Source organism: Tetrao urogallus (assembly GCF_951394365.1).
Source record: "Tetrao urogallus genome assembly, chromosome: 10".
Taxonomy (NCBI): domain Eukaryota; kingdom Metazoa; phylum Chordata; class Aves; order Galliformes; family Phasianidae; genus Tetrao; species Tetrao urogallus.
In genome coordinates, this window is record NC_136823.1 from 11,657,872 (window position 1) to 11,679,797 (window position 21,926).

The 21,926-nt window shown below is 53.5% G+C and overlaps 2 protein-coding genes across 2 annotated transcripts in view; one reads left to right on the top strand and one right to left on the bottom strand.

Annotated features, from left to right (window-relative positions):
- Positions 1–1,962: 1,962 nt before the first annotated feature.
- Positions 1,963–8,401, bottom strand: LHFPL4 (LHFPL tetraspan subfamily member 4; the record flags this gene model as incomplete). The annotated part of the gene is made up of 5 exons (XM_079540601.1): positions 1,963–2,161; positions 2,287–2,480; positions 3,088–3,209; positions 3,423–3,659; positions 7,996–8,401. The coding sequence occupies 5 exons, from the start codon at positions 8,399–8,401 to the stop codon at positions 1,963–1,965; spliced, it is 1,158 nt and encodes a 385-aa protein (XP_079396727.1).
- A 776-nt stretch (positions 8,402–9,177) lies between these two features.
- Positions 9,178–21,926, top strand: part of MTMR14 (myotubularin related protein 14) — a gene marked incomplete at both ends in the record, with an annotated part of 29,628 nt that continues 16,879 nt past the window's right edge. The window contains 9 exons of the mRNA XM_079540196.1: positions 9,178–9,300; positions 9,381–9,526; positions 13,863–13,971; positions 15,002–15,077; positions 15,790–15,850; positions 16,295–16,417; positions 16,944–17,017; positions 19,405–19,475; positions 19,594–19,668. Of these exons, the coding sequence (XP_079396322.1) occupies positions 9,178–9,300; positions 9,381–9,526; positions 13,863–13,971; positions 15,002–15,077; positions 15,790–15,850; positions 16,295–16,417; positions 16,944–17,017; positions 19,405–19,475; positions 19,594–19,668 (858 nt within the window). The remainder of the gene's footprint in view (positions 9,301–9,380; positions 9,527–13,862; positions 13,972–15,001; positions 15,078–15,789; positions 15,851–16,294; positions 16,418–16,943; positions 17,018–19,404; positions 19,476–19,593; positions 19,669–21,926) is intronic.

Here is a 21,926-nt window from a genome sequence, read left to right on the forward strand (position 1 = left end):
TGGCGCGTGGATGGACGTCCCTCCCACCTGTCTGCCGAGCGGGGGGAGCCAGCCCGAGCACAGTGCGCTGTCTGCTCGATTCCATAAGATTGCCAGCTTCTTTCTCACTTGTTTACTGTAATATCGGGCGTGTTTTTATTTATCTAATTTTATATTCAGTTATAACCATAGTAGGTTAGCTAATATACGACAGGTGTCATCCCTGGTGCTGCAGTGGAACTTCTCCTTTCTCTTGGATAACATGATGCTGTGAGTCTGTCTCCCCTGTCTTTTCAGATGCACAGTCTTCTTTTTTTTGTTTCGTTTTGTTTTGTTTCTTTTTTAGGACTGTTACAGGTTTCTCTAATTCACAATTGAAATCAGGTGTTTGTTCAACCTAGGGGAGACTTTTAAAATATTGAATCAAAGAGTTAACTTCCTCACACTGTCTGGCTGTGAGCATGTTGGGATGGAACTTGTCACCCTGCAGTTGGGTGTCTGTATACTGTATAAAATTAGGTGTAAACTTCGCTCGGCTCAGCCCTGGGTGTGCAGCCTCCCCTTCCTTGCTACGAGCAGCACGGGGCAGGCAGGCTCTGCCCTGCAGGGCGGCAGGAGGGGGCCGGGGGAGCTCCGTGCCCAGGCACCGGCACCTCTGGTCACAGCGGGGCAGGAGGGAGGGACCCTGGAAAGCTCTTGGAAAGGTGGGGGCTGTAGCTTCTTACTCTAGTGGAGTTTTTACACCGTGCTGTAACATTTGAACTTTCACAAGAGATGTAATAATTTTGATAATAAAAATACTTAACTCGAAAACCCAGCGTTTCTGAAATTCCCTGCTTTTCCCACCGCCCTGAATGCTGTGCAGGTGTCTGTTGGTGCTCCCACCTGCCTGCCGCAGGGCGGCTGTGCGATGCGGCTCCTTCCCAACCCCGTGCTCTCCCCTGTGCCCGTATTTCAACCAAAGCCAGGTGCTGTGCTGCTCTGGGAAGCCCCAGTTGTTGAGGAGAGGGCGGTTCCCACAGGTTCCTGGCTGTGAAAAGCGTTCTGTGCTGAGCTCGCTAAGAGGACAAAAGCCGCGTTTGGGGAGGAGGCCATCGGTGGAGGATTGTGCCATCATTACCTCCTTCGGAGCCCGTTTTAGGGCGTTAGTTCGGTGCTTTTCACCGGCGGTTTTCTGGTGCGCTGACGCCCAGTTTTACCGTGGCTTGCCTTTTCCTTAGGAAGCCTGAGCTGGGCCTGGAGTGAAGCCACACCTCGGCTGGGAAGCGCGAGGTGCCCAACACCTCCAGCGCAGAAACAGTTCTTTGTCACCTGGCGGCACCGCAGGCAGCAGGCAGGTCCTTCAGCCGAGTCCGACCTCTGCACAGCTCGGGCAGCAGCAAACCCTGCTTCTCGCCCTGGTGCCGACCCCGACCCCCAGCCCGATGGGAAAGGCAGACCTTTCCCCGCCCCCCCCCCGCGTTGTTGCAGCCGGCGCAGGTCCCGCTCCGCACCACACCACGGGGCTCAGAGCTCGTCTGGTTTGAATTATATTTTTCAATAAGGTTTTGTGAAACACCGTATCAAACTTTGTACTAAAATACAGATATATTACAGCTACTGTATTCCTTTCTCCACTGATTTTCTCGGTTTTCCAATTCAGCGATGGGCCGCGGGGCGATGGCGGGCGGCGGCTGCCGGCAAGGAAGCGCCGATCCCCGCCGCATCCTGGGGTCCCCGGGCTGCCGCTCGGTGTCCCGGCACGGCTCGGTCCCTCACTGCCACCCCGCGGGGCCTCAGGGCGCGACTTACCGGCTCCGCCAGCCCCGGCAGCGGGTCCCGCACGGCCCTTCATCGCCTCATCCCCACAGCGATCGCCCACCTCCGCGTTCCCACCGGCGGCCCCGTTCCCGTCCTCGCCCTCCCGGAGCCCCACCCGCAGCCGGGTGCCCCTGCCAACGGCCCCCGGCTACCGGCACTGAGACGCGGCCGCTGCTGAGGACTTTATTGCATCGTGAGGGCTGCGGCGGGCGCCCGGGGAAGCCCACGCGCCGGTCTGGCCAGCAGAGCCGCGGCCGGGCTTCGGCCGCCCGTGCCCGAGTCCTTCGGCTGCCCCGTGCCGGTGAGCCGCAGCCGGGCACGCGGCCGGGACGGCGGTGCGAGCCGAGCCACGGGTGGGAGCCGCGTGGCGGGGAGAGCCTCGCTGTCACCAGTGGAGATAAAGCACCGTATGGGGATGGGGAGGTTTGGCAGCGGCTGGGGCTGGACGAGGGGGTTTCTTCCTGCACCCGCCCGGGGGGTTTTGTATTTCCGGCTGCTCCCACTTACCGGGGCTTTACATTCAGCGGTGGTGCGGATCGGGCGGCGCGGCAGCCGGCGGCAGCGAGGCCCTTGCGGTCCCCACGCTCGGGATGGAGCGAGCGGCAGCCTGCGGCCCCGGCAGCACTGGAAAGCACGCGGTCCTGGGGCTGCGCTGCCGGGCGGGGGGGGGGGGGGAGCGAGAGGGCTCGAGTCACTTTACCCTGTTTAGAGAATATTAATTTACATGTAAAAGTACGGGCGGGCCCCATCCCAGCCACAGGGCTCCCCGGCCATGGAGACAGGATCACGAAGCTGTACAAAATGGGAGCGGGGAGGGTGCTGGGGCCCGGAGCAGCCAGCGCAGGGCGTCACGGGGCGCGCTGGGGTGGGAGGTGGCGGGTCCGGAGTCCCGGGGATGTAGAAATCTGTTTAAAAACTTGGAGACTGTTTTTTGTTTTTTTTTTTCCCTTGAAACAAAACTGCCGTTCTCAGATGAAGCAGGTTTGGGGCATCCTCCCTCGACGGCGGCGGAGGTGCGGGGCCGGTGGGGTTCGTGGGATGGCGGTGTCAGTGTGGACGTGGGCACGGCAGGCGGCCGGCACGGCCCCGGTGCGGGCGGTGGGGCCCGGAGCGCCGCGTGGCCACCGGCAGCAGATGAAAGGCAGGACGGGGAGGGAGAGCCCAGGCTGCCGGCCGCGGGATGAGGTCCTGCTGCAGGTGCTCGGCCTTATATCCTCTGCGGGGAGAGCACAGCGCGTTGGGTACGGGCGCCCGAGGGCGGTACGGGTGGCCGCAGTCATTTGTGCCATGCACGTGCATGCCTCAAACCTGCCGCCCCCACTTATTTCCCATCCACATGGGGCCACCCAGCGCGGTCGCACCCAGACACGCCACACAGGAGTAGGGGACGGGATGCTGAAACTCAGCACTTACCGCGGTGCCGACAAAATCTGTCAAAACATAAAGAGAAAGCATCAGCGGTGCAGTGCCACTGTGGAGGGGCTCGGCCGCCCGCACCCTCCTGCCCCAGCCCGGTCACTGCTTGGGCTTGCCCCGTGTTTCGATGGCCCCAGAGGCTCAGTGGGACCCTCCTACGGCCACGCTGCAGCACGGGGTCCCCCTCACCACCCCGTGGCGTTCCCACCCTGCAGCGCAGCGCCCACCTTTGCTCTCTGTCTTGAGCTCCTCATGCAGCAGGTCGTTCTGCCGGTTGCCGAGGACGAAGGCCAGGAAGGAGAGGATGAGGGCATTGAGGATGCCGATGATGGCCAGGATGTAAGCCCAGCGCACGGAGCAGTCGCCCAGGGAGTACTTCCCCGTCTTCTCCCCGCACATGTCCCGGATGGTCTCTGCATCCCAGCCGTCGGGGAAGATCATGCAGCCCAGCACCAGGCAGAGAGCTGTGAGGGAGTGAGCAAAGGGTGATGTGAGGGGGGAAGGGAACACCGAGACAGGGCTCTGTGTCCCAGGAACTCACAGGGTGAGCAAGAGACACCGTGGGATGCAGGGCACATCCGGCATCCCGTTGTGCCAAGAGCTCACTGGGAAAAGGCAGGGCGCAGCAACCATCTTGCATGCTCCCAGCAGCACGTCACATCCCCTGTCACAAGCAATTCCCTCTCCCCGCTTGTCCCCAGCCCACCCTGTGTCCCTGAAGAACCTCTGCACACGCTGTCAGCCCGACCTTTCCCAAACGCCAGCAGCAATGTGCTGGGAAATGCAAACAGGGGGGGGTGAAGAGGGGGTTCTGCTGCCCACCCTGCACACACAGGTGCTCAGAGACCTGCTGGAAATTCTCATTTTTCACTTAAAACAGCCTCTTGTCCCCCCTCTCCCCACCAGCCCCAGCTGTCTGCAGGGCATGCGTGCTCAGGGGATGCTCTGGACCGGGGGAATTGGTGATGCTCAGCCTTTTTTGCAGCTACAGCGTGGTTTTGTACTCAATTGTGCTCCCTTATCAGGGTCCTGTCAAATTCAACGGGCTTCGATATCTCGGCAAAATGAATGAATTGAAGGGAATTCAGCTCTGTGACTCAGGCCGCAGGCACAGAATGGCCGTGGGCAGGAGAACACCGCGGGAGGCACGCTCAGCATGTTTGGACATCACAGGCTGTCCCCAGAGTCATCACAAAGCAGAGGATTCCCCTGCACCCACCTTCACAGATGAGCACCAAGAGACTGAGAAGTGGAAGGAAATGGTGGGAGCAACAGCAGTGGGCTGGGCCCCAGGGGCTCCTAAACCCAGCATGGGCTCCGCACCACCCCTCCCCAGGTTCAGCTGCTGCCCATCATGTGCACCTACGCTCGGGGACTCCCTGCAGCTACAAATAACACTGCCTCCAGCACGCAGCAGCCAGGGCAGCACCTCCCAGAACAGCCCCGTGGCTCTCCCTGGCCTCACCACCACACCGGGGAGCCCCAGCAAGGGCAGTGGGGATGCTGGGGGCTGGGATGGCTGCTTCTCACCAGGGATGAATAGCAGAAGGAGAGTGAGCGCACAGCCCTGTCCTAAAAATAGCAATCCCACGGAAATCAATGGAAATGAGCGGTGGCACAGGCAGGAGTGCCTCACGGCGCTGCACTCCACGGGCTGAGCCACAGAGCAGCAGGCTCAAGAATAGGGCTATGCATCGGCACGAAGCAGAGCTGACAGCTGCTTTGTCTGGGAGCACAGCGAAGGGCTGCGGGGCAAGAGCGGTGCCCAGGTGCCTGGCACTGCCCACGGGGGGGGTGGAGCCCGGGGCTGCGCAGAGCGAGGGCTGCTCCATCCCTGCTGCAGGATAGGGTTGGGGGAGAAGGGAGAGGGGAAGCCTCGGGGGAACCGTTTGGGGGGCAGAGGCTTCTCAGTCCCATGCGCCGCTGTGGGTGACAGCTCTGTGCCCTCCCCTGGTACCCAAGTGTGTGGCACGTGGGGACACCATGGGCACGGTGCTCCTTGTGTGCCCATCCCACCAGGACACCGGTGACGTCCCCACGTTCAATCACATTCTGGGTTTTGTAACAGAAGGATTTAGCAAAATCTCCAGTTTTGCGCTGCTGGGATTTTGAACAGGGCAGATGGCTGCGTTTCTATTTGCGTTAAAGCAGTCTTTCCTCTTAATTAGATTCGGTTTACTCCTAGGGGGGCAGAGGCTTTTGAGCTGGGGCTTTCTACGAGGCTCTAATTAAACCTTTCCCTGATTGCTGTCCACTAATTGGACACTGAAGATTTAAACACTTTTTTTCTGGACGAGATGCTGAACTCCAGCCCCCCTCCCTGTTGTCCCATCTCAGAGGAGCCACACACTCCTGCAGCGGCCCCGTGCCAGCACTCGGCCATCCCAACCCCTCCTTTACACATTTGTTGTGAAACCTGGGGCCTCGCTGCTGCTTCTGCATCCCCCTGCCCACATCCCAGACTGCCTTCAGGGTTGTGCCCATCGCCGCACAGCAGCTGGGTGCGCAGAGCCCCTTGATTAAGCTGCTGCTGATCGGCAGGATTTGGGCTCTGAGCTTGCCTTAAACCAGTAAATCTTCGGGACAGGGAAAATTAAAGATGAAGGAATTTCCCAGTAAGCCAAGGCAGCTCTGGGCCGAGATGCACTGGGGGAGGAGAGGTCAGGATCTCCACAAGTCGGGCCAGCTGTGAGCTCCCAGTATGAGGACAGACTCCACAGGACCCTCTCTGGAGGGGGTCACACTGGGGGCCTTCTGTTGGTAATGCAGACAGAACCGGGTTCTGCTGGTGCAAGCTCTGAGTCTGGACATGCTCACTTAGTATGCAGCAGGCAGCATGGTTATGGTGTTCCAGATGTGGGAAAAGTGGAGAGAGAAAGAAGTGCAGACTCAGCATCACTTCTCATGGTCTGTCCTTAGAGGAGTGAGCCTCTAGGAGGAGAGCCTGGGGGATCATTGTCAATGGCCTGTCTCATTCTGGGAAAAGTTTGGGTTCTGTGCGTGGGGGGGAGAGGAGGGGGTTGAGCTTCATCTGTGGTGTCTGAAGTTCCTTTTTTTGTGGAGGGAGCTAAGGCAGACCTTAGAACAGGGCCATTTCTAGGGAGAATCTTAGAATGCTTTGAGTTGGAAGGTGCCCTTAAAGGCCATCTGGTCCAACCCCCCTGCAATGAACAGGGACACCCTCAGCTCCATCAGGTGCTCAGAGCCCTCCAGCCTGACCTTGGCTGTCTGCAGGGATGGGGCACCACCACTCTCTGGGCAGCCCGTGCCAGTGCCTCACCACACTTACTGTAAAAAACTTTTTCCTCGCATCCAGTCTGAATCAAAGTAAATGCAATATCCCACTGTGTGTAGAGCTGTTCTCCAAGTCTTTTTACAGAAAGGGAAAAGTCAGCATTTCTGACCACTTCATGACGCTGAGGCAAGGGACTGGACAGCACCTTTTATAATGCCTTCACCCCCACAACTGGTGCTGGTGTCCCATGCAGCCCTGCACACCCAAAGCCACCACCCAGCACCTGCGCCGCTGCCTGCATCCCATGCCCAGTGCTGGGGTCCTGAGAAGCTCTGCCTGCTACTTCCCAGTGTCCCAGGGAGCCCCTTGGGTGAGGGCATCCAGGGGAGCCCCCAGTGTCCAAGTCAGTCCCTGGCTCCAGCATCTGGTAGAAACCCTGGTGCTGACAGCTTGAGAGCTCTCAATGCCAGCACCCTGGGCTCAGAGGAGCCCCCAGCTCCAGTGCCAATGCCCTTAACACCAGCTCCCAGTGCCAGGGAAGTCCTAGAACCCATATCCAAAATATTCCAAACATGAGCACCCAGTGGATGCAGAAGCCCCAGAACCTAAAGCAGCTCTGGCATCCAGCATGCACCACACGAAGCAATGCTCAGTGCCAGACCCCAGCATTCGGGGCAGCATCCAACGCTGTGCATTGATAATCCTCAGTGCTAGCACCCAGTACCCACAGAACCCTCACCACCAGCACCCAGTACCTAGGGGACAGGCTACCTTTGGTGTCAGCACCCTGATAACCACTAACACCAGCACCCAATGCCAAGAGAAACCCTAGCACCCAGCACCAAGTACCCAAAGCACTCCAAATACCAGCACTCAATGAATGGAGAACTCCAGCACCTAGAATTCAAAGAAGCCCTAGCACAGGCATGCACCACACAGGGCAGTCTTGAAAGCCATCTCCGTAGCATTTAGGGAAGCCCCTAGCACTGGTGTCAGTACAGTGGTGAACCTCAACACCAGCATCTAGTATCCAAAGCAATTCCAACACCCAGTGCCTGCAGAAGTCCCAGCACTCGGTATCCAAAGAAACCCAAGCACCAGTGCCAAGGGGACCCCCTAGCTTTGATGCCAGTGCCTTGGCCACCCCTCACACCAGCACGCAGTGCATAGAGAAGCCCCTAAAACGGGTGTCAATGCCCTGACCCCTTCCAGCCCCATCAACCACCACATGGAGAACCTCCAGCAGTCAGTACCCGAAACACTCCAAACCCCAGCACTCAGTATCCAAAGAATCCCCAAAACCAGCATGCATATGGGGCAGTGTCCAACACTGGTGCCAGTGCTTCGGAAAGCCCCCCCACCGGCACCTTCGTAGCTTGTGTTACGAAGCACAAGCACCAGCACCCAGCGTCTAGGAGACCCTCAAACTCTAGTGCCAGTGTCCCGACAACCCCTACACCGGCACCCAGTGCCTCACTCAAGCTCTGCAACCGGTGCCTGGACGACCCCTTAGCTCTGCCGCCAGCGCCCCGACACCTCCCCATCCCCGAGCCCCCGCCCCCCACCTGCCAGCAGCTGCATCCAGGCGCAGATCTTGTAGACGGTGGCGGTGTTGCAGAAGAAGAAGAGCGCGAAGCAGGTGATGCAGCCCAGCGTCAGCACCATGGACAGCAGCACGAAGAAGGCCGCCGCCTGGAAGGCGCCCGAGGGGATGGTGCTGAAGTCGGTGAAGGAGCCGCGGCACGCCAGCTCGCGGCCCGCCAGCCCGCTGCCCACGCAGTAGTGGAACAGCCCGAAGTAGCCGGGTTTGGGCGTGTTGACGCTGTCTCCCACCCAGTAGGGCTGGATGAACACCACCACGTTGATGATGGCGAAGCAGATGGTGAAGATGGCCCACAGCACGCCGATGGCCCGCGAGTTCCGCACGTAGTTGTCATGGTACAGCTTGGAGGCCTCCTGCGACGGCAGCATCCTGGCTGATCGGGCCGCCCCGCCCGGCGCCGGCCACCACCTGCGGCCTAAGGGAGCCCGAGGGCCGCCGGCCCCTGCGCCACCCGCGCCGCCATCTTGGCTGCCGCCTCTGCGCCCCGCGCGCGCGCTCCCGACGCCGCCGCGTGCGCGCGCCCCGCCACTGCGGAGCCCGGCCCAGCCCGACCCGCCGCGCGCCCCCGGCAGCGGGACGCCGAGACGAGCTTCGGCTCCGCCCGCCCCGGCTTCGGCCGCGCTCGGAAAGGCGTTCGGCCACGCCACGCCCCCGCCCGGCGCGGCTCGGAACTGTTCGGAGCGGTTCGGGAAGATTCGGAATGGATCGACCACGATCGGCGGGGCTGAGGAGCCCGAGTAAGGCGCGGCTCGACCGCGCAGCGCAGGAGGGGTTCCCGCGCAGCCCCTATCCCGATGTGCGCGTGCCTGACTGGGGCCACGGGGGAGGACTTGGGGCGGCTGCGGGACTGCGGCGGTCCGGCTACCGGCAGGGCCGTTCAGCGCCCGAACAACGGGTACGGAGCCACCGAAAGGCTCCCCGCGCCCCTGCCTATGCAGGAGCTTCTCGTCAGCCGCGGGCTCCGCCCGCCCATAGCGCAGCTCCCATCGCCCCCGCCCGTGTCGCGCGGCGATGACGACGGCGCCGCGCCGGAAGGGGCGTGGCACTGTGCCCGCGCCGATTGGCTGGCTCGCAGCGCGGGGCGGGCGGAAGCGTCGGCGGGCGGAAGCGGCGCCATGGGGTGGCGGCGGTGAGCGGCGCGGGCATGGCGGTGGCCCGCGGCTGCCCCCCGGCGGGCTCCGGGGACCGTGGCCTGGCCGAGCTGCTGCTGGAGTTCTCCCGCGCTCAGTACCGCGCTAAGGATGGCGGGGGCGCCGCCGCCGCCAAGGTGAGGGGCGCCGGGGGGCTGCGCGGGGGGCTCGGCGCCCGGTGCCTGAGCGGCGGGCGCTGAGCGGTGGCTGCGCGCAGGTGGAGCGGATCGAGCGACGCTGCTTGGAGCTCTTCGGCCGCGACTACCGCTACAGCGTGATCTCCAACGCCCACGGCGAGGTCTGCGCGCACTACCCGCGGCACATCGTCCTGCTGGAACGCGACAACGCCGCCGGCCGCGACCCGTAAGGCCCCGACCTCTGCCCCGCTTCGCTCCGTGCCCCGAGGAGCTCCCCGGGCCGCCTCCCGGCTTCTTCGGGGCTGCGGCTAATTATAGCCGCCCCGTCAGTCGCTTCTTGTGCCTCGCCGCTCTCCGTGCTCTCTGCCTCCCTCGGGGAGCCTTGGCCCTGCGGCTCTGAGCGCTCCTCTCGCTCCCGCTGCTGGTGGCGTTTCCCTTTTCCCAGAGGTGTGAGGAGCTCGCGCTCAGCAGCGCGGCTGCGGGGTGCTTGCTGCGTCTTCTTGGAGGGCTGAAATTAGGGGAATCACAGTCTGAAAAGCACCTCGGGTGAGAACCCCATAGGGGCAGGGCAGAGCGAGGCAGTGTCAGCAGGTGGGTGCCCACAGCACGGATGTGAGGGCGTTCTTGTTCAGTAACCCGATGGGAGATGCTCCCAGCTTAGCGCAGTCCGAGTTAGCTGGTGTGTTTCTGGACTTTGACCCGCAAGCTCAGAAGTGCTTCCACTCCAGGCTGAGCAATATCTGCTCCCTGTGGCTGTAATGACAGCCTCTTATTTTATATTTGAATCTCTTCCCACAGAACATAACGCAGTTTTGCAGCCTTAACTCTGATCAGGACAAGATGTGTTCAGGAGGGCAGTGGTAGTGACGTGCTTTGCGCTGTGTTGACTGCTGAACAAAGCCAGTAGGTGCTGGACGGGGGGCTTGGAAACAGCCACTGCTGATGTCATCTGGGAGTTTCTGTTTAAAGGTTGGACCAGATTGGAAAAGATTAAACCCCTTGATGTAGGCTGCAGAGAAGAGGGAAACTGAAATCTGAAGCTATAGACATAACTAGCAGCATCTTCAGGGGAGAGAAAGCAGCTGCTTCTGTTTTTTTCTGTCTTTGACAATGAAGGATATTGAATTTTTCTGTCAGTTTTTCAAAATGAAAGTGTTTTCCTGTTTTCTTCTGTGCTTTGCAAGTCATGAGTGGCCCCTATCACTTAAAATACTGATTACTTTCAAGCCTAGATTTACTTTCAAGAGGTCATGGGAATAGACTGCCCATCATCACACCTCTCCTTCTGGGTAACCTCTGTAAAAGCTTCTAAATAACTTTTCCACAAATTCTGGTTTTAGTTGCACCATTATATTCTGCGGAACGATGATGAAATACTGAACAGATGTTAACAATATAGAGAATGTTGCACTTCTTGTGTTACAGAACGCAAGAAACCTCTTCCAGTGAATGGAACAATCCCTCTAGGACCTAGTGTCTGGGGCTGCCTTTCACCTTTGTAATGTTCTTGTTCAGCTGGTAAGATCTCCTTGAAGTGTGCAAGACACTTCACACCTCTGAGAATGCCACATTTTTTGGAAGCAATTCTAGGCTGTGCAAACTCTGCTGCCCCGTGAGTTGTGCTGGTGCAGCTGTTTCTGTAGCCATGTGGGGAACTAGAAAAGGGCTGTTTTAAACCCAGACCAGTTTCTGATCCTGTTCAGGCAGCTGGGGGATGAAAGGGTCTTGCTTGGCTAACCAAGCTGAGATCCGGGCTGAGCTGGTGGAGGAGGTAGTGAAAGTGTGGGAGGAATATGGCTTATGTTTTCTGCTACCAACCACCACAGTGGTGTGCCCTTTGTTGTGGTGCTGCTCAGTCAGCTGCAGGAAGGTAGCAGAGGGTGTCTGACAGCCAGGAGCACCTTGCTCTGTGCTCAGGGACCTGTAATGCCCCCCCCCCCCAGCAGGAGTGGGCAGCACTGCAAAGGCTTGGAAAACATTGAGATCTGCTCAGTTTTTTGTTTCCTGTCCTGTTCTTTGTGCCTGTGCTTACGTGACAACTTCCAGAGATCAGACACAGGCTGCATCTTTGGCTTCCCTGCAGGTTCGTGTGCATGTCTGCGCTCCAAACAATAGCTCTAACACTGTGATGAAACACTTAAGTTCCAATGCTACTGTTGCTCGCCATTGAGAAACAGCTCTACTTTGGGCTTGTATAGATATACTGTTAGCAAAACAGTTGCTTAGGCATAGAAAATGCTTCCTTTGCATTTAAAAAAGGAACTCAGGCTTGGAGGTCTGATTTGGAGGGCGAGAATTAACACAGAGGTAACACAGAGACAAGGTTGCCCACTAGTATGCTCTAGAAAACCAACTTCTGAGGAAGCAATACCTGAAAATCCCAGGAGTTCCGAGTTAAGATGCGTTGCATTCCTTTCACCCTTTTCTTCGCTTGGCCCCGGGAAGCCGTGATGATGTTCTTTCACACGGCTGTTGAAGTCAGCTCTGATTTCCAAAGTAGACATTACTCCTACCTGTGCACCTTTGTGCCCCTTGTCCCTGTAAGAGCATTGCAGCTGTTCATCAGGGCAGATCTTTCCCTTCCCTGCGGCGTCCCCACTGCTGACCCGGTGTCCCTGTCCTGCTGGCACTCGTTCCTTGCTGCTGTTCTGCCTCTCCTGGGAGATGCAGTGAGTGTGCAGAGAGCAGAAGCTTCTTGGCCTGTCTGAGCTCCCGGCATTGGATTTTTGCTGAATCCCATCATCTTAGATTTAGAAGCCATGCTATAGAGCTGTTCACACTGTCTTCTGCATTCTGCTTTCCCTCCGTATTTCCTTTTTACCGAGGAAACAAAGACAGCTGGAGCAGAATGCAAGATGCCTTTTAGTTGTGTTCATTCACTTAAAAACAACCTCAAAACGCAGGTCTGTACATCAGAACCTCTTAAAGGTTCAAAACAGATGGGGATGGTGAAAGACGCGTGAAGCCACGCCGAGCTGCTGGCCGCCTGTTGCTGTGTGTGACTCCGTGCTCTCGGAGGAGGGCGCCCTTGGGGGGGAGCAGCTCCTGGCTGCCAGCAGCGAGCAGTTCGGGCTGTGCTAATTGGGCTCGTGCTGCCTGCACACAAGCACTCGTACTGTGTGTGCAGGGTGCTGCGCTGGCATTCAGCGCTCTCCTGTCCGTGCTGTTTAAAGATTAGCTTGGCTTCACCCTCTTTGCATTCCAGTAAATGTTAACACTTGTCGGAGCTGGAAGAAGCCCTTGTATGTAAGGAAACACGTGAGAAATCCTCAGCTTCCACTGTGAATTCTGGGAATTACGTTCTTATAAAACTGTAGGACTGGAAGGTTTTGCTTGCTGCCTCCTTGCTTCCCCCAACAGTACTTTGTGTGGTCTCCTATAAATGGATTGATTTCCATGCTAATAGTAATTTATTTTTTTCTAATCCTTGCCTGAATGCCTGCTGCAGGTAGATTGCTTTACACTCATGCTGATTCCAAAGCCTAGAAACTTTATTTTAATTTCTAGAGTGTGGTATTAATTTTTTCTTTATTTTAATAGTCACCCTTTGGTTCTTCTCCTTCTCTGTTGCTGCTCTTTCACTCACCCAAATGCACATATTGCTGTGCCCTCTCTTAATCTCCATTTGCTCAGTCACTCGGTTTTGTTACGACGTTGTCCCTGGCCATCCCTGTGAGTTTGCTGTGCCTCGCTGCACACGCGTGCACCTCGTGGATGCAGATGGCTGGAATCAGATGCTCACCTCACCCAACATCTGCTCTGCACAGCAGTGCTGATACTTCTCCATCCCACAGAGAGTTTCCCACGGTTGTTGTTGTCCCTTTGGTAAGACTTGCTATATTGATAACTTAAAGGCATCCCCAGGTCAGCGAGTTCATCTGCTGAGCTCTGCTGCTGGACAGGGATAACTGGAAATTCTTGTTCCTCTTCTCTGAGTGCATGATCACGCAGTTCTGTGTCACTGGACTTCATCTGGTTTCTGTAATGTCAGTCTGGGTGCTTCTCCAATTCCGTGTGGAAACTCCAGTTCCCCCTGCGTTGACCTCAGCTCTGGAAGGTCTGCGTCATTCAAAGGGCAGCTTGAATTCCTATCAAATTTAGGCTGATACTTGGAAAAATTATCACAATTTAAACTTGCTTCCAAAATATGTCTCCAACTCAGAACACATTTCTGTTTTACTTTAACCAGAAAAAAAAACCAAATAGATTTTAGTGGTTCCGTTGCAGCTGACATTAATCTAACTGCCCTACGCATCCTGCTGGCCGATGTGCAGCCTGTTGTCTAATCACCCAGCAGTGCACGTGCTCAGGTGACTACAACTACTACAGTTCACTGAGTGTTCAATCGTTGATTCTCCGTTTTACTTATTTTTGCTTGCAAAATTCAATCGTGTTGCCCAGCAGAGCAAACCGTTCTTAGAGAAACAACCTCCTGCTTGCTGAGTTCAGAGCTGCCTTTTAAGCCGAAGGGATGGGGATCACCACCACGGGGTCTGCAGCTGCTTCACTGAAGGATCAGTGGGAAGGTGCTCCGTGTGCTGAACTGCATCTCTGCCCGATAGGTTTGAGAGCACCGTGCAGGTGGGCAAACTGCAGGACCTCATCAACCGAAGTAAGATGGCGAGGTGTAGAGGACGATTTGTCTGCCCAGTCATTCTGTACAAGGGAAAGGTAAAGCTTCGTGGGTTACCTGTCTTAACTTAGAAAATGACCTTTCTCTGTGCCATTTGAACTGTGCAGCCACGTCTTCAGTCAGTTGTCACCTTTCCTAACGCTGTAAAAATCTAATCTTAGCTACAGGCAGGCAGCCTGTAGTGGTAAGTAATATTTGCTGTCTAGGCTGCATAAATCATAAGTGGGGACTTGAGGCTGTCATGCTCCACCCTGTCACAAACACTGCACCAAGGATCTAATGTTTTTCTATATATGTGCTCCTTCTGAAGAACCAAAGTTATTTGGCCTTTGAGAGGGGAAGGACAGCTGTTGTCACTTCCTTCCCCTTCCTCTTTCCAGCAGCGAGCTCCCTTTGAATAACTTTTATCCCTGAAGAGAAGTTCCCCTTTAATGTTCCCTGGGGAGGCAAGATTGCATAAACGGTCTTATGAATGTGTGGGCTTTGCCTGCAAGGGGATCTGTAAGGAAGTGAAATCAGATTTGTTTTCATGTGGATTATTTAAACTGTTCTGAAGCTCTGTAGGAGTAGTCTTGTTTAGAATTTAAGTAGTTTAATTCAATTTTCTCAGTTAAGTTTAGAAACTCTGTATGAATAGCAAAACCATACCTGTGGCAACATTAATCTGGCTTTGCTGAAGTCTTCGTGGGCTGAACCTGCTGACCTTTTCCAGCAGAAGCGAACTGCCCAGGGTTGTAGTGGGACCAGCTGCAATTTTATCAACAGGAGCGTGGAAGGTGAGGTTCAAGGAGCATTAACAGAGCATAGGTGTTGCTAATTTTAGCAGGAATTAGCGCATTGAAAAGTGGAGATGGAAAAAGCAGCAGAAAAGCAAGCTACAGATAAAGACAATTTGGGAGTCTTACGTGCTTGGGGAGTTTGATCTGGATCAGGGCTGCGGGGGAGACTGCTGAGAGGCAGATCTGTGGGTACCAGCCGTGTCTGTGGAACGTGGCAGCACATGGGCCAGGGACTGGGTGTGGGGAAACTCTTGGGGTGCGCGTGGTTAACAGTGACATCTTCCTCCAGCATATTTGCAGATCAGCGACACTGGCTGGCTGGGGAGAGCTCTACGGGCGCACCGGTTACAACTACATCTTCTCAGGTCAGTGAGGAGCCGTGTGTCACTGGCTGCTGATTAGGCTTCTCAGTGCTGGGAAACAGGGCATGAGACCGGTCTGGTTGGGAGAACAGGTGCAGAACTCTGTCATGGACCAGCTTGTGGCAGGCCTCAACTGATAGGGCGAACTCTGAAATCTGTTTCCAAACACCATAGCACAGGACAGAGTGCTGTACTCACAGTGCAAGAGGAAGTAGCTGAAGAACTTGAAGCTGAAGAGTGCATTGCAGGAACAGCAGCAGAGTAGACAAGTAAGGCAACCCAAAGCATTCAGGGTACTGATTCCTGAGTGCTGATTCCCAGGTGCTGAGAGTGGGAACAAATAAGACTTTGCTATTGCTAGGTAGTCATTGGGAATCAAATCCTCCTACTGGGTGCTATGGAGAACTCCTCAGGAGGGTGTTGGGTGACTGTAGTATAGGCTCTGGAGCTTGGTTTGGCAAAGACCTGTGTAGCACCATCAGGGGTGTCCTTCCAGCTGTCAGTCACGTGTTTGACTTGCTTAGGTCTTTTGCAAGGATAAGGGAAGGATGGGCTACATTACAGAAAATGCCCTTCAGGAGGGAGAAATGGGGAGAATTGTTGAGAGAAACATGGAGAGATGGTGCCAATCCATAACGTTTTCAGACACCGTATGCCTGTAGAGCTGGAGATTGTTGGTTTACACAAGTCTCATTTCTTAATGCCTTCCTTGCAGGGGGTTCTGACGATGCTTGGGCAGATGCAGAGGACATTTCAGAGGAAGATTCTGCACTGAGGTTTGTATGCATCACTGACATGAGTTCATTCCTTGCTTTTGAAAAAACCTTGAATGCTAGTGGCTGGCTGAATCCATATGACTGGTGCTTGCTAATCTACTGCCAGAGGAGGAGTCAGAGACAGAAAGATACAGGGCCATTTAAAAGAAGTTTGAATTACACAGGAATTTTTACTTCACAATAAAAATTAGATCTCCAAGGTGAAGAAAATATTCTGCATCTTGCTTGCTTGTTGCAGAACAAAGCAAGATATGAGGAAGGAGACCCTAAGCACTAACTTTGCAGTATCAGCTCAGTGCAGAATCTGACTCTCACCTGTGGAGACAAGGCTTTTCCTGTGGGCCTTTTTGACTAGAAGCAGTTCAGGAAAAGAACTACAGCAGTATGACACAGGCAGTGGTCAGTCTTCCTTGCTGATCTCACTTTGCCTTGTTCTGTTCACAGAAATGCAGACTCCCAGCTGTTTGACAAGGTCAGAGGACATGACATCAAGCTGCTTCGGTACCTCTCTGTCCGATATATCTGTGATCTGATGGTGGAAAACAAGAAGGTGAAGTTTGGCTTGAAGTGAGTCTGGATTCGTTTGTCTTCCTACAGGCTTTGAGTTGCAGCTAGCAGCCCTTGGGGAATTGTTACGGGGCACGCGCTCAGCAGCCTGGGAGCAGTCACCAGGAGGGCAGTGCAGAAGGATCTGTTGGTCAGTGCTGTAGAGAGAAGCCCAAGGTTTTATTCCAGAGAGGGCTGTATCAGTGAGCAAAATAACTCCTTTCACCCATCCCCTGCAGTCTGAATAGGCTTTCTCTGCAGAGCTTGAGGTAATTTTACAACTGCTTCTCAGAAAGGGGAGAGTTAAAGGAGCGCTCTGCTTGTGTGTAAGAGTAGGTAGAGATGTTTTGCCTGGTGTTTCCCTTGAAAGAAAGCTGTGATGTTTTGGGGCTGCACCTGTTGATCTGAATGTGTTGCATAAGTTCTGCCCCTGACGACTCCTGAGCTGAGTCATTGTGTGGGGTAGTGCAACAGGTACCTTCTGGGTGCTGCAGCTCCTCGGCAAATACAGTACAAATGTCTGCTGTTTTCCTCTCGTCCTGTGCAGTGTGACGTCTTCTGAGAAGGTGGACAAAGCTCAACGTTACGCTGATTTCACGCTTCTCTCCATCCCATATCCAGGTACAGGACTGATGTCCAGAGGGACTCCCAAGGGACAGGTGACAATCTGCTTCTGGGGACTGGGAACTACTTGTGTGTGTGGTGGGATGACTGAGGCTTGCTTAATGTTTCCTTTGTTTGCTCTGGAGAGGATCTCTTTTAAACAGAATGGTACGTTGAATCTGGGTGGTGTGGAAGTGTGAGTCTGGGGCGGCAAAAGAATTTCTTGGTGTTTCTAATGAATTCAAGCACAGAGAAAAAGTCTGAATGGTAGAGCTGAGGTTAAGATGGCCTTTGACTCCAACCTGCTACGTGATGCAAAACATGGCACGAAGCAAGCTCTATATAAAAACAACAGTTCTTAGGAATTTTTCCTAGCTTTAGTGCTTCCAGAGAGCCTCTGTAATATGTTCTCAATGCTAGGCATAGCAGTTAACCTGAGCCTGTAGTCTGTGATTGGGATGTGAACCACTCCAGTCCATCTCCCTGGCTAGATCAGTCCCTGTGCCTAGCAACCACTGCTGGGTCACTTGCTGCACTCTTAAAGATGAGCTGAATATTGCTGGCTGGCTGCTGCTCCCAGGCTCAGTAATGTGATTGGATATGAGGTTGCTGTGTTTGAAGTCTGTCTGTGAGATAGAATTTTTCTTCCTCGCGCACAAAGGAGGAGAAGGGGGGTGAAAAAAGGAAAGTGGTTATGCATGATCCAAACCCACACCTTTCCTATATGACTTGTTGTTGCTCTTCAGCACCCAGGAGGTGGAGTACATGGAAAGAGGTGTATTTTTTTAATATAGAAATTAGTGACAACTGGAGAAGCTGCCTTAAGATTTCTGTTGAAGTTTCCTTACAGATGGCAGAGGTGTACAGAAATGAGTATTTCTGATTTCTGTAGCACATGCCGTAGGTGTGTAGCACTGCCATTTGTCTTGCTAAATGCAGATCACAGGAGAGACAGTGAGCACTGATTCTTTGCATTTGTAAGGAATGAGGAGACAGTAATTCCATAAAAATAAGCTGTGGAATTTTTACTGTGTGGGGATCTGCTTAGTGCACTCTTCTGGGACAGCCGCTGTCCCTTAGTGGCTCTTCAGTGCTGCACTAGAGATAAACCTTATCGAACTGGAAACTCCCTGCTGGTGTTGCCTGATTTTAGCAGTGCTTTTCCAGGGGAGAATACTGTCATTCTGTTAAATCTGAGTCATACACGTCTACAGATCAGGAACCCCTCTGGTACCTGGCAAAATGCAGTGGTATCACACGGTGGTATGTTCTTGCTAATGTTTCCAGGTTTGCATTGGAAAAGATTATCTCTGAGATTGTTTATTCATCTACAATAAGAGAATCTCACAAGTGTGCAAACGTAAGCTAGGGTGAAAGATTTAGGTTAAAACAGGGTATCTGTGGAAGCTTATGTGCTCTCCAGTGCAAAAGCCCTCCTTTCCATCTGACTGGTAGTTGGCACTTGTGGGTGCCAACGCTTACTACTATAATCCCTCGTTCTTTGCTTTAAGCCTGTGTTTAATTGGAGTTAAATCTCAACTGACAGTTTGACTGGCTGTGTGGTCTCTAAAACTAGTCTTGTCCTTCCACATACCTGCTTTTCACCACTGAAGTTACTTATGACTTGCAGACTAGGAATTGTTGCTTGTGCATGCACAGGGCTATCTTGGTGATGTGGGAACTGTGAAGCTTACATTGCACACACAGTATCTCAGGAGAGGAGTTTTGTGTAGCCTGCAGGCATCCGCAGTGCTAATAGTGTTGCTCAGCTGTGACTAAGTGACTGCAGTTTGCAGCAGCGACTTCAAATAGTTGTTTGAGAAAAACAGGAGACAGAGGGCAGAAACTTCAGGAGGGGAGGGCTTGGAAGTTGTTGTGTAGCTATGCTTCCTTCATATACAGCAATTCTGGTGTTTGAAAGGGGAGGCTTAAATGTGACAGAAGCCACGGCTTCCTCTGACAGAGCCCTTTCTTGTTACCTGCAGCAGATGTTGTGTGAAGCTTGGCTTTCCCCAGGCCCTGCCAGCACATCTTTTGTTGATTATTTCTCACCTGGGGTGCCGGGCTGATGCCTCAGATCTGCACAAGAGTCAGTGGCCCTGGGAAGCGTGGGTCCTGGATGAAACCTGTTGTTTGAGAAACAATAAACCAGTCCCTCAGACTCCACATTGCTGTGCCTTTGGAGTTTGCTCTTTGCTGTGTGAGTGTGCTTACTGCTGAGTGCTCTGAGCTGTTGCTGCTGGGAGGCCATGCTGCACACTGTACTGATTACTGCTCTTCACTTCCCACAGGCAGTACTTTTGATTGGTTCGGTGCTCTGGAGCCCAGGGCTGCCAGCACTTCCAGTCCCACAGGGCCCAGATATCAGTTAGCTGAACAGTTGCTCGTTATCTCTTGTCTTGCAGGTTGTGAATTTTTTAAGGAGTACAAAGACCGGGATTATACAGCTGAAGGTCTCATATTTAACTGGAAACAGGTACAAAATGGAGAGCTGTGGGCTTTACTGACCTCTTAAGCCTTGGTTGTTCTTTTTTTTTTTTTTTCAAATCCTGTTGTGTTTTTTTTTTTTCTCTCTAATTGTTTATTTGTTCTAGGATTATGTAGATGCTCCATTAAGTATCCCAGCGTCTGTGACCCAATCTCTCAGTATTGACTGGAGTGAGTACCAGGTGAGGAAAGTAGGCATCTCTGTGGGAGGTCAGAGATTTAATCAGGAAGGATCATTAAAGATCTGAAGTCTGTCTTGTTGCCGTCTCAGTAATCTGGTTTATTCCATATCATCCCAGTGGGAGTGAGGCTGCAGACTTGATTGTTCAGAATAGCAGTGGAAATCCTCTCCCCAAAAGCTCTGTGGCTTGGCATGTCCCAAGGCAGTTAACACTAACATCAAATCTGTTTCTGCAGCTTGTGTAAGCTAGCAGTCCATTAGGGAGATAAGGCAAGGAATGTGCCAGGAAATTAAAAGCAGTATTGCTTCTTAGCAATCTTAGCACATGCCTGCAATAGGCAGACTTTCTTGGCTATGGAGCCACTGAAGAAAGGTCGACTTTCCCTAATGTGAGTAGTAGCCACAATAACTAGGCACCTTCTTAGTGAATATGCTATGTGTTTGTCCTACTGCAGCCAAGGAGAGAATCGTAACTGAGCACAGTGTGTCTCCATCACTTATTGCTGCCACAGCATCACTGCTGCCAATTAACTCTATGTTTGTCCTGGTTCCCACAAGGGAACATCACCTTGTATCGATCGGTGCATGCCATTTCACACAGCAGTGGGCCTGCCAGTCCCCCAGCTTTTGAGACAACAGGCCGTGTGCTGCTCTGCAGCTGGGAGCACCACAGGATCAGCAGAACTCCAAGTGCTGGGGCACTGTTTGTCTGTCAGCATGAAAATAATTCGTGAGTGCCAGCATAAGCAGAATCACAGAGAAGTAGCTTGCAGTGTTGAAGCAGAACTAATGGGACCTCAGCTTGTTTATGACTAGAAAGTTGTTCAATAAAATACTGAGCAGCCAGTATTTTAGAAAGGATATTAATAATTGAAGAGGGTGTAAGAAATAGATGCAGAAATGAAATGATCTGAGGATTGGAGGTGCTTCACTTAAGGCTAAAGTTCTTGGTCTGTTCAGCTAATCACAAGGGTGATGGGGATTGACTTGATTAATGTGTAAGTACATTTACAGGAAGAAAATACACATTCTAAAGCAACCTTCAATCTAGGGAAGAAAAGCTGTACGAGATGCAAAATCTCAAGTCTGAAATCAGTCATACAAATGAGGAAGAGCAGTTTGAATGTTATTCGTGAAGATTTCTGTCAGAACAGGGTGCTCAAGGTGTGATGAACTGCGATCCCCAGACTAGGTGTTTGTTGGGCAGTGCTGCTGCTGAGCACAAGCTTCAGGTTGTGTTATGGAGTAGATGAAAGCAAGTTTCTGGCTTGCAGTGTAGAGGGATAAAAGAGATAAAGGAGTGATTCCTTAAGGCAAAAGCACAAGGTTGGGTCCAATTGGGCAGATAAGATCTTAGAAGGATCTGTTTTCTGCTCTGGGTTTCGTGTGTGTCCCATTTCCCTACTGTTCTTGTTGCATAGGATTTAGAGCAGGGTAGTATGTTCTTCCTAGCAGAAGTTACAGGTGTAGTTGCACAACATGCGTGCACACAGCAAGGTGTTCTGTTGCTGAGGGTCGACATCTCTTACCCCAGTAACACTGTCCTAATGAAACATCTGTTCCTCTCCTTGTCTTTTTCTTGCTCAAGCCATCCCATGTTCCTTGACTGAGTTCTGGCTTTGATCAGACTGCTAAAATTCCCTGCGTCTTCTCACAGCAGTGCTTGCGGGTGGCGTGCTTGAGCATCTTCTTATGTGCTCCACCTTTTTTTCTTGTAGTGCTGGAGGTATTTGAGTTCAGAGCCCCTCTGTGACGTTGCTGCCACTTGGATGTTTCTGCAGAAGCCCAGTGCCTGCCTGGAGCAGCCTGCAGCAGTCAGTCAGAGAATTCGGGATGAAGTGCTCAGGTTGTGGGGCTGGGCTGCTGATCTTGTTCTGCTCACCCTGTCTTTCTCCCTGCATTGCACACACAGCTGTAACATGGCTGCCAAAGCATTTTGTTAAGTGCACACGTGTGGGGGCAGAACTGGGTCAGCACTCCGTGGGTGTTTACCGGCTCGCTTCAGTCTGAGCACGGTCTGCTTGGAGCTTTGGGGCTGCAGGCAAACAGGCTATGTGCCAGTCACACAGATAGTAATGATAGCTTTTAGTTGTTTTAATTTTTTATATTCCTGCCAGACCAGAGCACCTTTTACAGAGGTTGGGTGGGAGTGGTTAGAGGACCAAGGGGAAACTCGTCACTCCAGCAAACGGAGTTATTTCTCTGGTAGACAAACAAGGAGTATGGCAAGCTCTAAACCACAGAACAGCCTCCTGCTTA